Below are 22309 nucleotides of genomic sequence, written 5' to 3' on the forward strand. Positions count from 1 at the left end.
ACCTAGCAACTAAAGACTATTCTGTTTGTTGACTGTCTAATGTGTCATTGTGCAAAAGTGTAGAAGTGAACACTGTTAGTTATATTTATTTAGTGTTGTTTTGTGTGTGTGATGTGTTTAGTGTAATTGAGAACACTTGTGACTCCTATCCGACACTGCGTGGAACTTACGCGTAAGTAATATAATGTTGTTCCACTTTCGTGTAATGTTGTTGTTGAACCAATTTAAGTTCATTGAAGGTAGATAGGAAGGTTTGATTCAGATTCATGTAAAAACACAATAAGAAAGCATTCTTATACTTATACCTACTTCATCTATTTATGAATACGATTTTGTTAGGTTTCAGGAGTGAGGTAGGTAGGTTAGGCAGTAGATACTTATGCGCATAATGTCTTTGGAACCAAGCAATAGTACGAGTACCTCCCTAAATAAAACAAAACAAGTTAAGCATTTATTACAACGTTTATTAAAATTGTACTTTATTATGTTCAATAAACACTAATAAACAACGAAATAAGTTATTATGTATCTTTACAAATATAAATTAGGTATTGTGAAGATCTTACTTATAATATTCTGTAAAAAATATCGATGAAACGCAAATGATAACTGATTAGCATTCGTCAAAGTACATATAACTTTTTTTTGTACATAATCCAGTTTATTTATTCAAGTTTCAGATTATAAGCATGACTAATTTGTGCGTTAAAAATACGTACCTACGCATTATGTGTTGCACATTATGATCTATAATAGTAGACTCTTTTACTCTTTAAATAATCAAAAAAATAATCAAACTGGTCAGTGTATATATTATTTTATACTAGAGTAGAGTAGAAGTATTGACTGTCAGTCATTTTACATTAGTTTTACATTCGCAAAACAATATTTTACTTCAGTAGGTATATTCGATCATCCTTTAAAATGATTCACTACTATAAGAAGTCACAGGAAATGCAAAATATTTATAAATGTATTCAACTTCCATTTAATGTAGCATTTAATTCCTATAATACCTAAATTACATCAAATTACAGATCTATGATGAGTATTTTATTAGTACATATTTTAATAGGTAAACTGTTTTTGCAACAACTATACTATTACTCGACAAATGATCTAATATTTTTTTCATAGAAATTTAAGGATGTTGATATTCATACTGCGAGGACTGACTTACGATTCGTATGTACATGTCCAGTGTATGTGCCTGAGTGTAACTTTACGTGTGAACATATATGAACAAGTTGATTGTGAGTATGGCTGGCGGCAACCAGACACAATCATTATATGACAGTTGACATCTCCCAAATAGAAAAAAAAAACATTTTGACAATAAGTTCATATTTTTTAAGTGTGTTGTCGTTGCTTTTAATTCCCCCATATATCAAGTTCTTACATCTCGTACAAAGTAGGTACTTAGTTGACTTTATCCGTCAAATACTCAACTTTGCTCTTAAGCTAGAATAAGGCACTTGACAGCCCTACGCATAACAGCCATGGGCACCATTGGTAATGGTAAACTCACTCAACTCTACCGTATTCTCTCGCAATAAATTCCAAATTCAAACCTGTTTTTATTGGCTGTTACGGCTGGTACAGTTGGTGCGGCAGTTTACACAAAAAACATTTAATAATAAGTTGCTAAGGGCGAAATGTTGGCAGTAATTTTTTTTTCGATAATGCAATAAGCAATCGTATATATAATGTATATTTAAATGTTAAACAATCACATTTTATTTCAGATATTTTCAGCAGGAACTCGGGGCCCAATTTGACTCGAGAAAGTGGCAGAAGTTGACGGCGCTAAATCATCAATCATCATACAGCTATTTTTGACATAGGTCGAAATGTCGTACCGTGACATTATTAGCATCTATAAATAAGTATATGTTTATAGAGTCACGTATCTTTGTCACATGCTCAATTCGAATTGTACCTTTATTTCGTGTTTATGGCACTATTATTTTTTGTATTGAAATACGAGTACACCACCTAAAGCGCTTCCGAATTTGTATTCTAAAAGAGCAATTCGATTTGAGTAATTAAAAGCTTTTCGGTAATCTTATTTGATAGTTTAATTATTAAAAATATGTATATGTCATATTTAATATGTACTTAATAAACGTTATACATACATTTTGTACGCCCAAGACGTATTAAATGAAAATGAAACTATATCAATCAGATTAATCTTGGCATATGAATCAGAACATCTGAACATTTTGGTTTTAACCAAACGTAGGTCAATCAATTTTTTTAATCAATTTTTTTTAGAAACACATTCAAATGCAGCCCCCATATAATTAGGTGCGACCGGGACTAGATTCTGGCAGATTAAAAAGTAAAAAAAAGGAATACGGCAGCACAGCCACTAGCGTAGCCTTGATAGAAATAGAAAACATTTCACACTGTTTCGCAGATGTGCCCGTCTGAAGTCTGATCACTGGAGTGTTTGATAGGTATATATTTATTTTCTCTCATCTGTTTGTATTTATACAGTATGACCACGTTAACAGAGCTCCATAACTTCTAAGCGTCCCGTTCAATGTGACTAGGTCACTGGAGGTGTTAGGCGCCTTAAATTATTTTAGTCTCATACATCGAGGGGTCGTTGTTCGTTTCTATCGTCTGTAAGGGCTCTTGCTGTACCGTCCTCGTTCTTCTTCGTCACGCGTGTCCAGGTAATGGCTGAATACCACGACCCACAGGTACAAATAAAGAACTGCAAAGAAATAAAAACATCATGAGTATTCTGTCTATATAAAAGAAAATGCAATACCATAGTAAGGTAGGTAACTAGGGCACTCGGGTGCATTTTTCTTATTAACTTTGGTTAAACTTTAGAGAATCTTAATCTTAGGAAACGTTACGCAGCGTATCATCGGTAATTGTCGAGTAGCAATCCGCGGGGAAGGCTTTTAACCATGCAGAGAGGGAAAGAGACAGAGAGAAATAGAAAAAGAGACAAAACCAGAGCCTTACTTAGATAGATCAAGCCGCCCACAAGTATGCAGGTGGCTAAGATGGTGTAATCCTCTTTATCGTCAGTGTAAAGCACGATGGATGTGTGCAGAATGCTGATGAGCAGCCCAATGGCCAGCACCAGACCCAGTACCACGAACGGTAGCATCAGCCATGAACGCCGCTGAAAGGTAAAGAGTTATGTTAAATTTATAGTACAAGAAACAAACTCTAAATATTCACACGGACAGGAAAACGTCAATTTTATTAACAAATGCAAAATTTATGTTTTTTTTAAATAAAATAACATTACGAAAGTATACCAATGATCAACACAGGAAATAAAATATACCTAGAGGTAAATTATTGAGACTGGTTGTCTTGTAAACATAAGGGTTGATTTGTACCTTTTTGGTAAAGGGGTACAAAATGCGATGGCGCACAGATTTTTTACAGACTTATAAAAACTGGTGCGATGTGATGTGATGCACTTACAATGTAGATCTAGATGACTTTGCGACAGCCATGCATATTATACTCCGGCAAGCCAGCTTTGTCAAAATAGAAAAAAATATAGGCGCGATTTTCTGTACCAATTTTAAATTTCCGCATTTTCCGATCCACAAAGTTGGTGTCCAGAGTATATTTTTAATATTATGTGGGTTCAGTTGCAATACAACTAGACTAACTAATTTTAAGAGGGAAGAATAGCTTTTCGAATCTAACGAAATAACGGTAATTTTTCTATGAAATTCCATTTCGGGAGAAAACGTTTTCTACTGACTAAATCGTAACAAATCACTTTGATTTTAATGTCGATCGCTCCAGAATAACATATAATCCAGGTATTCCAGGTTTATAGGTTTCGCTTTTTTTAGTCAAACATTTTTATTATAATTTGCAAATTTTGAAAAAAAAAATGAAAACCTTTACCTTGTTTTTTATGAATGGTAAATATTTAGAAGTGGCCACCCCATCACTCGTTAGGGTTTAAACATAATTATATGTAACTGTTTTCACTCTTTTCAGAGTGACTCTATTTTTTGGGGGAAAATCCATTGACTGTGATTATCCACATGCCCTGATGCCCCTGATCCACTCACTGTGTCACTCAAACTTGAGTATAAGGACTACTTTCAGGAATTTAGGAAAGGATAACAACAAATTAAATCATGCAGATGATTCCGTACATGAGCCTGCAGATTGAGCCACTTGCGTAGGTATTCTTTATTGCTTACTCACCGAATTAGATCTCTTTGAGTAGGTAGCATGTTGGTAATAAAAAAATATAAGATTAAAAAAGAATCAAATATGTTCTGCATTACTAAAAGTCTGACAAAAGAAGTCGAAAAGGATTAAAATAAATATTCGTATAGTCACCATATACATTAAGTATATAGGTACCTACTTACAGATACGTCACCACAAGCATACCATAACATGCATATTCACGAAATTTTGTTCATTAATTACGTTCGTCGACCAATTGTCTAGCATAAGGTGTATGTGATCAATTAACATTTTCTTTAATGTTATATTAAAAATTGTGCTAACGGAATTTCATTAGTCACTGTCACACTAATGATATTGCGATAATGATGAAAATAACTGCTCTAATAGATTAGTGTAATAGTGGCGTATGTGCTCTTATGTTTAAAAAATCTTGAATTACTAACCTTTTTGATTGCTATGATCAGGGCACTGCATATCAGTATCGTGAAGCATAAACTGATGGTCATAATGATTTTTGAAACTGTAAAAGAAAAGAACATAATAAAGTGTCAAGTCGTGGAGATTTGTCAAGGGTTTTTCTAATAAATAATACGAATACAGGATGTCATCGATGTCAGGGTTCAAACCACCAGCCTAAAATGGGACTGGACAGGTCCTGTACGACGTATGCACTTATAGAGGTGGGCTAAACTAGCTACGGAGTGGGCGGCTTTAGAGGACATGACGGGACGTCCTGGATGCATTTCTCAGTAGGTACCTACTTGGACACTGCGCTTAATCGGGAGGGTTGGAAGTCTAGAGGGAAGGCCTTTGCTCAGTATTAGGACTTTTGGAACACTTTAAGCTTTAAAAAATACTAATACATAATATATGTATTATAAATAATATTAGTTACTCTATTTGTCTATGTGTTAGCGCAAACATAGAAATTGTTTTTTGTGTCCGGTCAGAAGTAAATTTCACGAATGAGATTATGTATCCTTAAATTCAGAAAAATCATATAATTAGGGAGACCAGACTGCATACCTACTTACTGTGTGCAACATAAGATTATTACGGAGTACCTATGTCAATTTAAGGTTCTAAGTTTAATTTGAATGAAGATGACTACAGACGACTTACTACTGTACTGTTTATCCTGTTCCTCAAAGAAGTAGGATTTGAAGGAGACAAGGTGGCTCGGAGCTAGCCAGATGAAGATGATGGTTGCGATGGACAGTAGGATGCCCAGCACGCCCACCACGATGGAGCCGTCCCGCACGTTGCAGCAACAGCAACATCTCGATAACCGTTTCATTTTTCTTTTGTTTCAATGTAGCCGCTGGCAGCAAATGTAGGTATCCACTGGAAAGAGAAAAAATATGATTTCTTTACTTACGTTAACATTCTATTTCAACAATGGAATCCACATTGTACCTAATTTTATTATTTATTAGCATTTGAGATCCTTAGAACAACAGAAAAAATGCCGAGTAGCAAGGCCACAAAGTCCGGCAAAACGCACCGTGGAAAAATCTCGAACAAGTTGAAACGATGATCTGGTCAAGAATACGTGGAGCCGTTGAATGACTGGTATTGCGAAAATTCGTTGGAGAAGTATTTGCATGTTCAAGTATGATGATTTTAACAAAGAAAACAATGAAGATGATGAGATTGATAAGCGTTACTATTTGACATGAATTTAAGATTTCTAATTCTTACTATAAGACATATCCATACTTTCGGAATTAATATAACATGAATATTAACGTTTATATGGCGTGGGCGGCACGTTTCGGTTTCCGCACTAAAAAACATGCGGTCATGTGGGCTCCAAATATTTTGATAGCTTCTAAAACGGGTACGTCACCTTGTCTGACTCGTTTGCTATGGTGTAAAGTTATCTATCTGACGGTGTAATCAAAAAGATCAGACTATGTGAAATAAAATTGCATACAAGAAAAAAATTTGGACATGAGTTATTACCTAGCTAGATGATACCATTGGGTTATAATAGGAGTACAGTAGGTATTTGTATGTAAGTATACCTACATTACGTCATTGTGATATTTATTATCATAGAACAATAATTACATTAAAATTAAAATACCCCTACCATATATGCCAAAGAATTTATTTTATGCCAAAAATGCATTGCTACATTTTGGAAAAGAGTTGATACTTTTCAAACTGCTCGATTGATTTCTATCAAATATAGCTAAGAACCACCACAAGGAAACTCGGTTTCACGTAAAAAAACATATCTAAATCGGAAAACGTATCTAAATCGGTCCATCCGTTGGAGTGCTAAGAAAATGCCACAGACAGACACACAGACAGGTTTTTTTTTAACTTTTAACATTAAAATATAAAATATTTGTACCACAAAACAAAATATTCGCCAAACTGCGAGACAGTTTGTTGGCGATGAGCTCGCTCGTTATACTTATAAAGAGGTACATAATTTTGCACTGTCCTACCGTCCCGGCATGGCCGTTGCAGATAGACAGACAAACAGACAGACAGACAGTGGCGTCAAACATATAACACCTTTCTTTTTGCGTTGGGGGTTAAAAAGGGCGATGATTTTCTTGATCGTTGTTGATTACTTTGATTAGGTATTTTAACCTACCAATGAGAATCGATACCGCTTCCTCTTTAGATGTCGATCTAATGAGATCCATCAAACTAGCTGTAATGTAGCGTTTCCCAACGTTTCAAAAAGCGGGTCGGCCTCTAATTGGGGCGGTACATATTGGCTAACGTGGTCTAATTCTGGAGCAAGGAAAGCCAATAAATTGCGCATTGAATTCTTGCGAAATAAGCGCAAGTAGGAATACGAAGCCGTAATGATTAGGTACCTACATTACAGCGGAACGGGAAATTATATGAACTAACGCTTGCCTTAAATAGTTCAACAATACAAATCAAACAACCTTAGAAAAAGTTACATTAGGTATCCTTATTTGCGTTCATTATGATTTATGATTAGCGAAGGGGTTTAGCAATAAATAAATTTTAGTAACGATTGAAATAAAATAAAAAAACAGATAAGGGAGAAGATATTATGTAATAAGAATGAGTAGGTATGTACAATTTGTACGTACTTTATGTATGCATTATCCACCGGTATGAAAGAACTAATTGATATCGCCCGTACGGCGTACCCACGCCCAGCCATTAAGACAGAAGTAAACACTGATCACCATTAGCGAATCAGTGTTGTTCCACCCTTTACAGCTGGCTCTGTTTGGCATTGGCCTGACCCACTTCGGTATGGCCCCATTAGCTCGGCTACCTGCTTTTACAGCGCATTGTTATTATCAGTTACCTAGGGTGTAGTTTCAACTAAACCAATATACGAAAGTGGAGGACCCATGCGAAATCGCTTTTTCATACAAACGTAGTCCTTATTTTCCTCTATGGATATTCACATAATTGAAAATATTTTGACACTGTTTGTTGTATATCAACCACAGCTATGCATTGCTATTCACAACAACGGCAAACAGTAAGGATAAGCTGCACTTAGTATCTAATGGATCTAACATCCAGCAAGTGCAGTCTGTGAAATTTGTTGGCGTATTTATAGATTCTAACTTAAATTGGAAATATGAGCTATCTGGAGTGGTGAGTTCAATAAGTTCAGCCTGTTACGCACTTAGAACATTAAGAGACGAAATACCACTGGCCCAACTCATTATGGATTACTTTTGTTTTTTTTATTTTTTTTGTATTATAATAAGAGTTAGCAGCATTTAATTTTTTTCATTAAATGGAAAAAAGTCAATAGCTATGGTAAATATACATCAAATTATGTAAAAATATTTTCCATACTATCAATATCCAGAGAGGAAAATGGGGACTACGTTTGTATAGAGAAGTGGCCGTCCCCTTTCGTCTTAAGAGCGCTATTACGTTTCGGCGTTGAGCGAGTTTAGGTATGTATTTTACGCGCTGCGACAGGCTGTGCGGTGTACGAGCTCAGTATGCCGATCCCTTCTAAAATGTATTTATGTGCGTGAAACACAACCGGAAGTTGGAAATCAAGTTCATACGAGTACGTCTTCCAAAATTCGAATGGGCTTCTTGGTGGTATAAGCTTAAAGTGCAATAGTCATCGTCGTCTACAGTAAGGTGAAGAAAGGCTACTTGATTTTTTCAAAAGACGAACATCTGTCTCTACAATACAATAGACTCGATTTCTGTGAGCGCTTGGAATTACAGCCCGGCCAGCAAGTAAAGGACACACCTAGACATTTCCCGACCTAGCCAATTTGGTAAAGCTTTTACACTGTCTCGCAAATTTCTCGCCTTTTGTATGGCGTCGTGGCCTTAACCTTTGAGGCTTTGATTACCTTTGAGCCAATGTTGCCCGTTATGACAATGATGTCCGAAATGAATAGTGTTAATTTAAGTAAGTATAATAAATCTACTTACGATTTCAATATAATTAATTGGTAGTTATGTCCTTTATCAACGATTACACTTAGAAAAATTATAACACTCTTAGTTACAAAACCTACCTTGGGTTCCACATCTAAATACAATTAATTAGATGATTTTAAAGGTTTATTACATTTATAATGAAATACCACTAAGCCTATTAAATAAGTTTTAGCACCCAGAAATCCGCACAGAAACTCGGAAAATATTTTCCTTACACTTTGTAATAATGAAAAATTAAAAAAAAAAATAATGAAAATAATTTCAAAATTGCATTCTTGGGGAATATTTTGCATATGAGGATGGTGTAGTTTGAGGTATATTTTCTAAAAAAACTAGGGTATTGAGGAATCCAAATTTGATATATTTTGAATATTATTTTTATTACAATTTTTTTAAAAGTGGCTCAAATGTAATGATGACATATATTTTAGAATTGGCTTAAAAAGCCGCTTCACTTAATACCACACACGATAAATTTCTGGACAAAAAAAAATCCTATACAAAAAATATGACGTCATAACTCACCTCCTTATTTCTTTTTGTTTTTTTTTTGATTCTACGGGTCAAATTGATTAAAATCAAGAAGATCAATCGTACCGATTTTCATACTTTTAACACTATTTGTTGTACCTCTACCTACATATAAAAATTATATCGCTGCTGCTTTAATAACTTAGCTTCCAAGTTTATTACTAGTTAAGTAAAAAAAAAAAGATTGTGAGTTATAATTCATATTTTATTACCGGCGGTCGTATGCCATAATGACAAAGACAATAAATCACAGAGCAAGCTACCATATCGAGCAGGTCGGATAAGCCGTCGGCGCACACGATTGTAGACGAGAAACACCAGTAGGCAAATAATTAAAATAGATTGGTGTATATTACCCATATCTCATATTACCCATATTTCTCTATGCTACTGAGACCTGGACACCAAGGGCATCCGAAGAATAGAAAGTGAATGCACTAGAGACGTGGTGCTGGAGACGAATGCTGGGTATATCATGGACTGAGTTCCGGACCAACCTCTTAATTCTTGGGGAGCTTGGCATTAAATAGCGTTTGCATTCCAAAGTCAAAACTCGGTTCCTTAACTTCTTTGGACACGTGTATCGGAGAGACGAAACGTCCATAGATCGTCTGGTTGTGCAAGGAAGAGTGGGAGGTGACAGGCAGCGCCGGCCCGAGCACTCGATCAGGGTAGAGCGAGATTGAGTTTTGGCGCCTTTGGTTAAACAATTTGGCAGATAGTGGTAAATAAATGTGAATGTAACACATACTTTATGATTAAAATAAAATAAACTTTTTTTTAACCAAATTTCAGTTTAATAAAAATAATAAAAACAGGCTAAGATCGTAGCGCACTGTGGGCTGAAATTCGGCTCCCATTGACATAGAAACCAAAGTTGTTATTTTCTATTATTTTTTATTGAAATAAGTTTTACCATTATTATGGTATTTTGAATTTGGGACAATTTGTTCTGAATTCAAATAATCGTTGCCAGTCATCTACCACGAGACTGTGAAGGTTTCCAACCTTCACATAAATGTGTCGACCACAGTAAACGAATGCTCACGAAAAGCAACTCTACGGGAGGAATGGCGACGTGTCATTAAGCGAGTCGCTCAAAAGAGTACATAATGGACACGACCACTCTGTTAAGAGTGTAACGAAGAAGAAGATGTAATACCCCGTCGACAATAAGTCGGCCTCAAAAGCTCGTGTAACCATAGTTAAGTTTCGTCACGGCGAAAAAAAACTACATAGGGTAAGTATAATACATGTGTATTGAATACTTGTTCAAATGTTTCAATGAAAGTATTATTAACAGTATTTATTATTTTTCCTTATACTGAATAGAATATGTTTTTTGCTTTTTAAAAGAAGAATTATTAAAACCTAATGTAAATAAGCTCTATAATAATTATAACGTGTAAATTGGTTTTACTAATAAATAACTTATGACTTATGACTTAATAGAGTTGCCTGGGGCATCGTCCCCAGAACGCTTGCTGCATTTCCCCGTTGGATTGTCAGGCTTGGCCGCTGAGCGAAATATTCCCCCGCATGAAGGTCACTGGACACCCAGACAGACAAGTTTGTGAGAAATTTCTTTCACGACTTGTTTGGTGTCTGATGACCCAAAGGTTTCGCCTACAAAAAATATGACGTCATAACTCACCTCCTTATTTCTTTTTGTTTTTTTGATTCTACGGGTCAAATTGATTAAAATCAAGAAGATCAATCGTACCGATTTTCATACTTTTAACACTATTTGTTGTACCTCTACCTACATATTAAAATAGTCCGTCCCCGGTTTTTGGGCCGAGCGGATATACCTGTATCAGTGTGTATACTAAAATAATTGTAAACTTGCCACTATGACTATGCACTGACGCACTGTATGAATGTAACTTGTGTGTGCCACCGCAAAGTTGCGTCACACGTGATGGCCGCAGCAGATGTCACTGCGCAGAGAGCAGTCTTTGTTTTCATTCTGTTATTTTATCTGTTATGCTGAAAACGTGCGAGAGACAGCTCTCGGTGTAGATAGCACTTGGCTGACTTTTGACTGAAACTTTCATTAGAAAATAAATACATTAAAAATCTTTTCAATGTTTGATGTCGATTTTATAAATATTATTATATTCAAACTGGACAACTCTACATCACCTTCCACATAATACAATAATTATTTATGTAAATACAATAATCTGAAATCCTTTCTGCTAAAGCACTAAAACATCTGATTGTCTAATTTTAAGTAATTACCGTAAAATTTCAGTTGTAGTCGTCTAAAGCACAAAGATGTTGATGTTATAACGTACTAAAAAATATTTTCCTTCAGAGACCTTTAAGTTAGACTGCATTTCGATTTAACTTATCGTACTGTAAACATAAAACTCCATATCTTTATTACCTTCTTTCTTTATTACCTTAACGAGGCTCTTAACCGGCGGAGAAATCCTGTATATGCACTTATTGTTAAATCTTGCTTTGACAATTATATGTTAATTGGGTCATTCTGCCTTTTACTGCAGGTTTTTGTGTCCCAAGAAAAAAGGATTTGATTTTTACATTTATAAATTGTGTAATTTTTTAAAGTGTATATACAAAGCACATTTTAATGCCGTATTAACGATACCTCATTACCAAAATAAATTAAAATCATCTATTTTTATATACATATTTTTTTTAATAAGTAATAAAGTTGTCATTATGAATAAAAGAGCTGGGACGGACGGTAACATGGTGGTATATTTGCTAGGCTATAAACTCTAAAAATAAAAAAAGCCAAGGGTCAAATATTGAGGCTTTTCTGTGCTTATCGTGTTTTAGTAGCTAGTGTAAGTTAAAACTCATTACGAATATTAAAACTTCAAGGTTCTTTGAAATCGTACCCAATTATTAAAAAGGCCTGTGTTCTCGCTAAAAATGTAATTCTAATCTAATAAATAGTATTTTCCCCTTTCGCTTCGCATTGTTTTGCGTTCTCATACATAAAGCTGCTCCTAATAAAACCAATTGAACTCCAATCTCACTTCGTCATTAAGTGGCTTTTTGAAAATGTAGCATTGTGGGGAGCCGATGATCCTAAATTTGTGTGTAAGAGCGTCTTAGATACCTATTGGTTTCGTAAGATTAAATGATAAAAATTATGTAATAAAATGGAAAGAATGAAAAAATAATTTACATTTTGTTTTCATTTCCAGCGATCAGGAAAGCGTCTACAGATTCTTAAAATTGTAAAAAAAAACATCACATGAAGTTACTCGGTTAATCTTAGGCTCCCCTACCATAACTGGTGCTTTCTTGACTCAAAACTCACTGCACTTATACAGAGGCACAAAAATATCGGTAGGTTAGGAGTCATTGACATTCTTATAAGATTAATTCTGGTAATCTTCGCATCCCAACGATGGCATAATGGTGAGTATATGTGATACTTAACTGATTTTATCACATCTTTCCTACTGTCAATTACCATAAGTTTCAATCTCAAAGCGATCTCATGTTAAAGATCTAAAAAATAGCTACTTACTCGTAGTAGAATTTCGTGGTTATCACTCATAGTTATCTTAATTGTAAAAAAAGCTTTTTTCACCACACTAACTCGTAAATTCAACTACTGATGAAAAACTTTGTCGGCAGAATTGACTTTTTAATCACGGTTTTGAATGATAAATATTTGATAACATTGATTTGGATTTGATTTAATTTGATGTTTTACTGTGAGTATTTTCCTCGTATTAGTGTGGTGAAAATTTTCGTGTTTCATTCGGTGGCAAAATTATTCTGATGCTCGTAACTTGAAACCCTCGCTGGACTCGAGATTCCACTTTTTTAATTTGGAATCTGTCGCTTGCTCGATATTAGCACGTGTGGTTAAACAACAACTGTTCCCCTTTGTAAGAATAACTATTGCCTATCCATGCTAGATATTATAATATATCATTTATAGATATATAGATATAATAGTTAGATATCATCATCTAGATGATGACGATATTGGAGATGAGTCTAGAAGTTAACAGCCTCTAGAATTTCATCGTAATGCTTAATTGACGTTGTAATCTTGGTATTTCAAATCATTTTAAATTTAGAATTCTTTTTTATCTCGACCAGTCCACCCATTCATAATTTGTCCCATTCGCCTGTTGCTAAATACCGAGAGCACAACAACGGTAGTAACCTCGGCAGTGCCAGTGACAGTGCTAGCAGCTGGCACGCAGAAAGCCCCGCGTACTATATGCGGCCGGCACCGTGCACCGGCGAAACGAAGGTCAACTATATTTCGGTCCGGTAACTGATAATTTTATTTAGAGTGAACTGCGTAAATTTAAATATTCTTGTGTTTACTTACTTTAGTTATTTTTGTGTAGCTGCTGATATTGAATTTAGGAGCACCCGTAGACAAAGACGAAAGCAGAGTACCCGTGCGAAATCTCCTTTTCTTACAAACGTGTAGTCCTCATTTTCCTCTCTGGATATTAACTTTATTGATAATGCCACAGTTAAGCCCCTACGTTTGTTTTTTTTTTCGAATTTTTAATTATTATAAGACTTAGGAGCATTTGAACATGGACAGGAAATCTATTTTTCGCTCCTAATATTTGAGCGTACTATGATTTAAATACATCAAATAGTGTTTTAACGACACGAGTGGCGAATTACCTATTCGCACATGTATCGTACAACGTGGCATACATTTTCAACATAGTCACGTAATGTGCTAATTATCGCAATACTTAGTGCGTAGCGATTTTTAAACCCTAGCCTAGGCTAGAGTCTTGGATAATAACAAATACCTATCTGCTATAAATTATATCGCAAATATGTGAGAATTTCGAGCTACTATCAAGGTTAAAATATGAATACACATTTGATGATTATGTAAGGTGAAAAATAATTAGGTAAGAAAAATAAGAAAGTAAGCTTTACGCAAGCAAAAATATATACGGTTACATACAAACATGTGGAGGTACGAGATGTTACACATTGTGCCGTGTCTATACCGAATATCATTCTTTTGTCTTCATTCATTATTAAAAAGTACCATGTCAATGCTCCTACATTGTTTATGACTTCAATCGTGATTTATCTAATTCGTTTGAGCGTAATCAAACAATCGCGTCCAATCAGTTAATGCTGCAATTGACTAAATTGATGGCGCAAGCGCAAGCGCAGGGTATCGCGGTGTACGGGACCATCTGTAATATCTGTATGCAATTGAGCGCATTCCGCTCACAGAACCCACATCAACGGGGGCTACTCCAGTCAACAGATGCTTTCTTCTTGAACAGAAGAAAATGGGAGGATACGTTTACGAGAGTATCTCTGAGTGTACCTAACTTTTAGAGTTAGAAAGACTGTCTAATCTAAAGAGATAAATCACTGCGTTAAAGAATAAATGTTCAGTAAAAAAAAACAGCCGTTCCACTGCTGAGCACAGGCCTCGTCTCATGGGCAAGAGGGCTCGAGCTATAGTTCCCACGCTGGCCCAATGCCGGTTGGGGACTTCACATATACCTTTCACCTTTTCAGTGAAAAAATGTTATATGTATAAATAAGCAGTGGTCGCCACTATCGCCAGCATTTTGCTAAATGTGCAGATTCCATAGCCGACTCTTTGATTACTTTGCATTTCTAGTATTTTCTAGTAATTATTTATAATATAAATATTTGAATTGAGCACACAAATAAATCATAAGTAGGTAAAAATAGAAGTTTTTTTTAAGGTTCACTTTATTGATTGGACTAGGATGCCCACATTAACGGGCTACCAGATGCGGTGCATTCGTTCACCACGCCCACGCCGCTCTGATATTTCTCAGTTCTCACCAGCCAGACTTAGATGATTCGATAACGTGCTCTTTTCGGCTGTAACTGTAACCACTATAATCAAATGCTATTATTTTAGTATAATATTATATTTAAGAGACACTACATTTATATTAATTTCTAATTCTGTATGCTTTGAGTATGAGTCAAATACGACTTAAAATTAATGATGTTTATAAAATAAAATATTTGATATAATATAACAAGCACTTAGAATAATGTTTATACCTATTTGTAGTGTCCTCTCTATTTGTACGAAGTAAGTATTATTTCGTAGATCAGTACCCCTAGTGTAAATTTAGTCGATAGCGAAACGTGACGTACGCGTTTGCGTTAAGTCTCATTTTGTATGGGTTTTTAAATAGCGCGCCAAGCGGGACGTTTTGGAAAGTCAAAAATCTCATACAAAATGACACTTAACGCAAACGCGTACGTCACGTTTCGTTGTCGAAAATATTTACACTAGGGGTACAGATATCCTAAGAAAGTCTAGGTACCTATTCAATTCAATATAAAGTTTAAATACCTAAGTTTTTTTTTATGTTGACATTGGTTTAGTTACGTTATTTTACAACCCAAATACAAAAATATCATCTCGATGTTGATATCTTTACCTCACATTTCATTTTTTTATCAACTTAATTGGCGTAAGGTGATTATCAAAACAAACCAATAACGACATAATCACTTATTTGGAAAATAGGTACACCAAAAACGTATGCTTTGAAACTCTTCTGATCTTGTTTATAATAATATAATAATCAAGTATAGAATATAGAATGTCAAGTTTCCTAGACAGGCTAGCCTAGACCAGTGTAGCTAGGTACCACCAGTTCGGCTCTGACATAAACGCTATCGAGAACGTAACTTACTTTCTATGCATCTCACTCGTACTCGCATATAAGTGCGAGCGAGATGTTATTTACGTTCTCGATAGCGTATGTCAGTTTTGACACTGTCAGTGACTCATGGTACGGGTATAGGTAGGTTAGGGCAGCAAGTATTTGAAACATGAAAATAAAGGCCTATATACATATACTATATACCTATATCTATCGATGCTGCAAACCATCATACGATATACATACTGTGATATAATGTCATCCATGACATACATATCGGGATGTTTATCCCCAATGTATAATGTATATGGATGACATAACATCACACATCTGTAGGCGAGGACAGATGAGAGTCATTGCCATTAACTAATTACCTACTATAGCAACCTTGTTCGTTTCGCCTGCGTTTGTCTCTGCTCTAGTTGCATTTACGTGTCGGCGTAACTGAGTTAATATTCTTTATTTCTAGACATTCTGTGAACTCATTTGCCCTTGATTGTTTTGATCGGTGACACACTCCGCCCGAATAAACATGTAATGTTCAGTATTGTACTCGTACATTTGTACAAGGTTACGCGCTACCAAGTGAACTTGCTAAATCGGTAGAATGACGTCACCGTTTTCATCGTGTCGTTCGGTACAATCATACAACAGTCCGTAAAAATTACGGTACAGGTGTATACATGTATCTGAATTAGTAAACAATACACGTTGAGGCTAAGCCAACAGATATAAAACTGGTTTTATGTCAATATGTCCAAACGTTCTTTGTATTGTTTCACGGTCTACTTTGAAGCGAGACGTGACTTGATGCGCAAGCGTTCAAATAGGAACATACTTTGTACCTTGAAATATAAATATCAAATATCGACAGACTGAATTATCACGAAGAAGGTATTTCGAAATATATAATAGTAATTTGTGCAACAGGTTCATAAGGGTTCTTAAAATTCAAGGGCCGAAGTCCCGATAATTTAGAAACCTAATTATGTACAATTTTTTCTAAGACAGGAAGAGTAAATTAAATTGGTTTGCAGCTCTTTGCCTGGAAGTAAACATTTAAAAATACAACAGTTGTACTGTATTGTATGAATATTCATAATAACACTGCTATTATGATCCTATAGACAAAAGCTACTGCGCCCCACGCGCCGCGCTTCAAATGAAGTTGATTTAGATATCACTGGCACCCATTTAATTGATAAATAGAACTGCTGGCATAGGAAAAAAATATTACATCAAATACACACAAAAAAATATCGACCGTGCGCGTTGGAGGGTCTGCCATCTTGTGACCTGAATCAGAACCATAAACATGTATATTTACACGTCACGTATTTTCTTGTGCATAGTAGGTTCTGCCATCTTGTGGGCTACATCGGAACAATAAATACCACATTTACGCCTCGCGCCAAAAATCTGACGGCTCCTGTGCTGCCTCCTACAGTTCATGCACGCTTCCTATACTCGTGAAGAGGCAGTTAAAACTCTGACTCATAAAACCCTTTGTGAACTTGTGAATCATTTAAGTCACTGCAATGTCAACAGAGATGTCATGCAGTTCTGCGGAAAACAACTTTTAGCACAACTACCTATTTATGGTCATGAACTTCAATATAAGCTACGGAAAGCAATCGAGGTGAACCAGCCGTTAAGTCATCTTTAACCTTCACTTCTAGGTATATTATGTAGAATGTCAAATATTAACATTTTGGATGTACATTCTGAATAGCCGTACACCTACTTGATGATGATGAGTGATGTCTAATGTGAATAAAACAGTAATTTTTTGGCACATTAATTTATATAAAAAAAATTGGTCTTAATTTGTACCGCTGTAGGTAATAGTGGAATATTATGTTAAGTGTAGGTACACTACATTTATATTTATCAGCGGGGTCATAGGGTCAATAAGATCCAGATTGCAGCTAGACTTGAGAACGATTGAATAAGTCGATGACATCATCTTGAGCAACTGCGGAGTGCAACCCAATACCCACGTGACTCAGAGCTGCGGTCGATCACAGGACCGTGCTCACAGGCCACGCACAGACCAAGCTTTGTTCAGCAGTAATTCTGATATCCATACCGTATAAAATAACGGTCGGTTATGAAATACCCATATTCTAGTCGACGTTGAAACGATGAAAAACTGTTTTCCAGAACTCGTTTTCGTGCTTAGACTTTGACCTGAAATCGCTCAAAGGCGATAGAGATGCCGATAACGAAATTTCGATTTTCGTTTTTCGCGGTAGGCCCTCTGAATCTGGGGGCACATGAGTGCCCCCGCCAAGACGAGCAAAGCGAAGCGCAACGCAAGGGCACTAGTAGTACGAAGCGCTTCGAGAAAAGGTAGGTAGTGCCGCACTACCTACCTTTTCTCGAAGCGCTTCGTCGTTTTTTGAACCCTCGTAACTTGGGTTTGGATTATACCAGATAAACAAAATTCTCGGGATATAATGTCAATAGTAGACTTATAAATTATAAAAAATTCAATTGTATAACTCTCATTCTTTAGATTTTATTCATATCTAATAAAACCCGATTTCGTCACTGACTCACTCACTGATGATCATCAAAATTCAAACTTCCTGAAGTCCTATAAAGCTAAAATTTGGTATGTAGGAGAGTATTATTACACATACAACAAAAAAAATCAAAAAATTGTGATGTTTAGCTTCTAAGGGGGTGGAAATGCGGATGGAATTTTGTATGGGGAATCAATAAACGCTGAACCGATTTAGTTGAAATTGGGTATGTACATAGATAGTTTTTGTTATGGGGAAGGATATAGAGTAGTTTTCAACCCCAAAATCACCCCGTAAGGGTGAAAAGGGGGAGGAAAAGGGCGTTAGGGGGGAAAAGTTTGAAATTTGTATGGGGAATCAGTAAAAAAGGAGACTGTATAAAACATGCCCCTGGTTACGTATATCAGGATTTTTAATAGTAGATCACCCCCAACTCATTAAATTAGGGGACGGAAGATTGTCATAACATAAGCAGCTTCCAAAAAGAGGTGAAATCCCATCAAAAACATTTTCATGTAATTTTGTATGGGATTTTGAGTTTCCAAAACGTTCCGCTTGGCGCGCTGTTTCTAAATCTCATACAAAATGAGATTTAACGCAAACGCATACGACACGTTTCAGTATTGAATAATTTTACACTAGGGGTACAGGAGAAGTGACTAAAAATGCTTGTTATTCGAAACTTCACTAAAATATTTGCAGTTTTCGAATTTAAGCTGCCGTGTCGTGAGCTCGTGAGACATACTAATAGCATTAAACTAATTTTACGGTTAAACTCATGTGTTTTTAATAACTCGCGCGACATGTTTCGGAGAGCTAGGTAGGTAGCACGGCCGCCATGAACACTACTGGCACTGTCAGTGCTTGAGAAAGGAGACCTAGGCTCTCCGAAACATGTCGCGTTATAAAAACGCGTGAGTGTAAACCGTAATATTAGTTTAATATTTCCAGTTTTTTTTTTATCGGGGAGCTAATTTTTATTTCAATATCGTTTTACAAAATTAGATAAGTTGCTTTGTAGTGTTCAGTGACTACATATGCATGTAATAATGGCCGACCGTATTACCATCCTACTTATTTCTTCTTTTAGGCCGTTAATAACTGCGTTAATGAGAGCCTAACTCTAAACGGGGGCCACAAAAGTGAAGCAACATAACAGCGAAGTGCAGTCGTTTCACCTTTGCACCAAATACAACGCTAATGAAACAGTGGGCCAATGGCTTGTATGCTTAATTAAAAATCTTGCTCTGCTAATATTATCTACCTACTGTTACATGTTTTACTGTTCATAAGAATCATAAGGCGCACTTATTAGATTCGTTTAATGTCTATACCTACGGATATCGTGATATTGGCTCTATGATTTTTTTTCTACTTGGTTATTAAGTTCTACGCAGCTGGAAGTATTTTAATGTATTTTTAATGTTTATCCATTTTGATGTACAAAATATTAAAATTTGGCTTCAGTTGACCAAAAATTATTTTAAAATATTTATTATACGTCTTGTATTAGTGATGCTTATGGCTTAGGGAATAAATAAGATAATAAAAACAAATTTCGTCGTTTAACACTTTTGGCGCCGAGCGCCCCATTTCCAGTACAAAATGAACACACATACGTGTTCTTGGCAGTGAATGTGTTAAGGCATAAACTACTACCCAAGGGAAACGAATAAATGTACAAATATTTCTGGGTCGATACTTAGAAAGCGTAGATGAACTGTGTTCTAAGTGTTTACATCGCCTTAAGAAGAGACTCCAAGTAAGGAGAGTCAGGAACCGAAGCGAGGCCACATATTCTCACAGGCATCAAGAATGTCAGGCGCGCCTGCTACTGTACCGCTGTTAATATGACCAATCAACACCGTAAAGCAGTTTTCTGATGGTGATATTTACTTTGCCGTATTTGATTAAAAACCGTGTTGCACAGCTTTCCTTAAATATTGACTCAATATAATGGGCATTAAAAACACCTTATTTCTTTGGACACATTTTTGACGAAGTGTCTGGTTTGCTCAGCGACATTTATAGACAACCAAAAATATATCATAATCTTATACCATAAAAATATCGAATCACTTACAAAGACATTAGGGGGACAATAACGTCTAACTTTGACCCTACTATAGAAAGTATAAGAGATGCAGTCGTATTTATTGCGTAAATGTTTAATTCACGGCGAAAAAAATTGTGTAGTTTCAATCTTAATTCCTTTTTTTGTTTTAGTTCACAGAACAGTAAAAAAAAGATTAACAGCAAAAAACGACTTCAAAAGTTAAATGATTTTTTTAGGTGTAGTTTTTGCTTTAGTTTTTTACCGCCTGTCGAAACACCGACCGGCATCACGGATGTTAGCATTTCTTCTCTCGCCGCAGTCGCGATACTTTTGAGGTTTCCCTTCGCTTGTGTTGGTACAAGTGTTTCCGGTAAACCATTATATTTACTTATCATAGCGTTTTATAATAACAGCATATAACGTTTTTTCACGACTGCGTTGTTTTAGGTAAAACATCTCATAAAATAATGTGTTGTTTTTAGGTACGAGCAGCTACACCCGTGCTAAAAAAGTGTACAAGTTATTTAGTTTAGATGTTATCTAAATAGGTAGTGTAACTTACGGAAATGGAATTCATAACTTTAGTAAGGAAAATACTAAGACATTATAAGGCCTTGTACGGCAAGTGAGATTAAGGTGCAAAGCAGTGTAGGCCGTTGTTTACCAAGTTCGGGACGCCGACGCTGCCCACTGCCCACACAACGCAACAACTCGTGTTTTCTGTCCAATACCGTTTAAAAATATTTCCCCTCGCATTTATGTCAATGCTACAGTTAATAACGAGGCGGATGTCGCAAAAATAGATTCTAGCGCTCAGCGTCTATCGTTTGTGTACCTCCGCGCGAAAGGTGATTTTTTGCTCCTGTAAACTTCGTGAAATTGCCGGTCGAAAAAGTCATCAATTACGAATACTTTATCGGTTGTTAATCTAGAAGTTTTTACTTGCATAATTATTCACTCAAAGAAGGAGTAACTTTTGTCTTAAAAATTCATGACCAAGCCACGTGCCTTGATTTATTTACAAACGCAACGCCTCAGAAGCTTGAAATTTAAAAGCAGGACGCTCGATATGGTTTAGATAGTTATTGCATAAATTTCCTTATGATGGTCATAACTTTGTTTCTTTATTATACTCTTTTTATATTCTTTTGAAAATTTACAGTGTTATTCTCGGATACGCTTAGGTACCTGAGCGCGCCAAGAAGCCGCGTCTTTAAAATAATTAAAATATAAATAATCTACTGCTCATGCCTTTCAAGGTAAGGACGCAACACAAGTGTATTCTCTAACTGAATCAAGGCCTCGCTGTAACAACAAGATGAATGTAAATAAGATCATGCTTATCTAAACTAGGTATGCATAATTAATAGCTCACCGATACTTCCGAGTAGTCAAAAACGTATATACACGTATATATACGTCTTAATGTATGGTGACACTTTACGACACTTGTTTTATCACTTCCTGATAAATTAACAGTGTATAAGCTAACGAGTGAATAGTTCGCAACACTGGATAAAAGACCCGGGAAAAGTTGAAAAGAAACGCGCAGTGTACTCCGGCCAAAGATCGTGTGTCGACTGTTTGAGGCGAGGCGAGAATCGTCAACAACTCAGTAGGTACATGCGGCAATCTGCTCGCGGGCCTGCTGTTCACTGACGCATACGATGACGATTATGCTGACATAACCCTCATGCTATTCATTCTTAATTCTTTGAATATGTGAGTTACGCTACTGAAATTATTGCGGGTTAAATGTTGTAGATCAGTCTTTATGGTTGTGTGATATACATATAAGGCTGTATCCTTAATGTAACAGCCATTTAATAAGCTAATCAAACCTTTTAGATGTAAACGTGACAAATATTTTTTTACCTTTTAAGAATTGTTAACGATGTTTTGATATTTCGTGA

At 35.8% G+C, this 22309-nt stretch overlaps 1 protein-coding gene across 1 annotated transcript; it reads right to left on the minus strand.

Annotated features, from left to right (window-relative positions):
• Positions 1-443: 443 nt before the first annotated feature.
• On the minus strand, positions 444-22040 carry LOC133522189 (lysosomal-associated transmembrane protein 4B-like). Its single transcript, XM_061857420.1, has 5 exons — positions 21772-22040; positions 5320-5541; positions 4641-4717; positions 2986-3148; positions 444-2725 (listed from the first exon to the last, which is right to left on the minus strand). The coding sequence occupies exons 2-5, from the start codon at positions 5492-5494 to the stop codon at positions 2625-2627; spliced, it is 516 nt and encodes a 171-aa protein (XP_061713404.1). The 5' UTR covers positions 5495-5541; positions 21772-22040; the 3' UTR covers positions 444-2624.
• Positions 22041-22309: the final 269 nt, after the last annotated feature.

The sequence above is a fragment of the Cydia pomonella genome, chromosome 10 (genome assembly GCF_033807575.1).
Source record: "Cydia pomonella isolate Wapato2018A chromosome 10, ilCydPomo1, whole genome shotgun sequence".
Classification (NCBI taxonomy): Eukaryota; Metazoa; Arthropoda; class Insecta; order Lepidoptera; family Tortricidae; genus Cydia; species Cydia pomonella.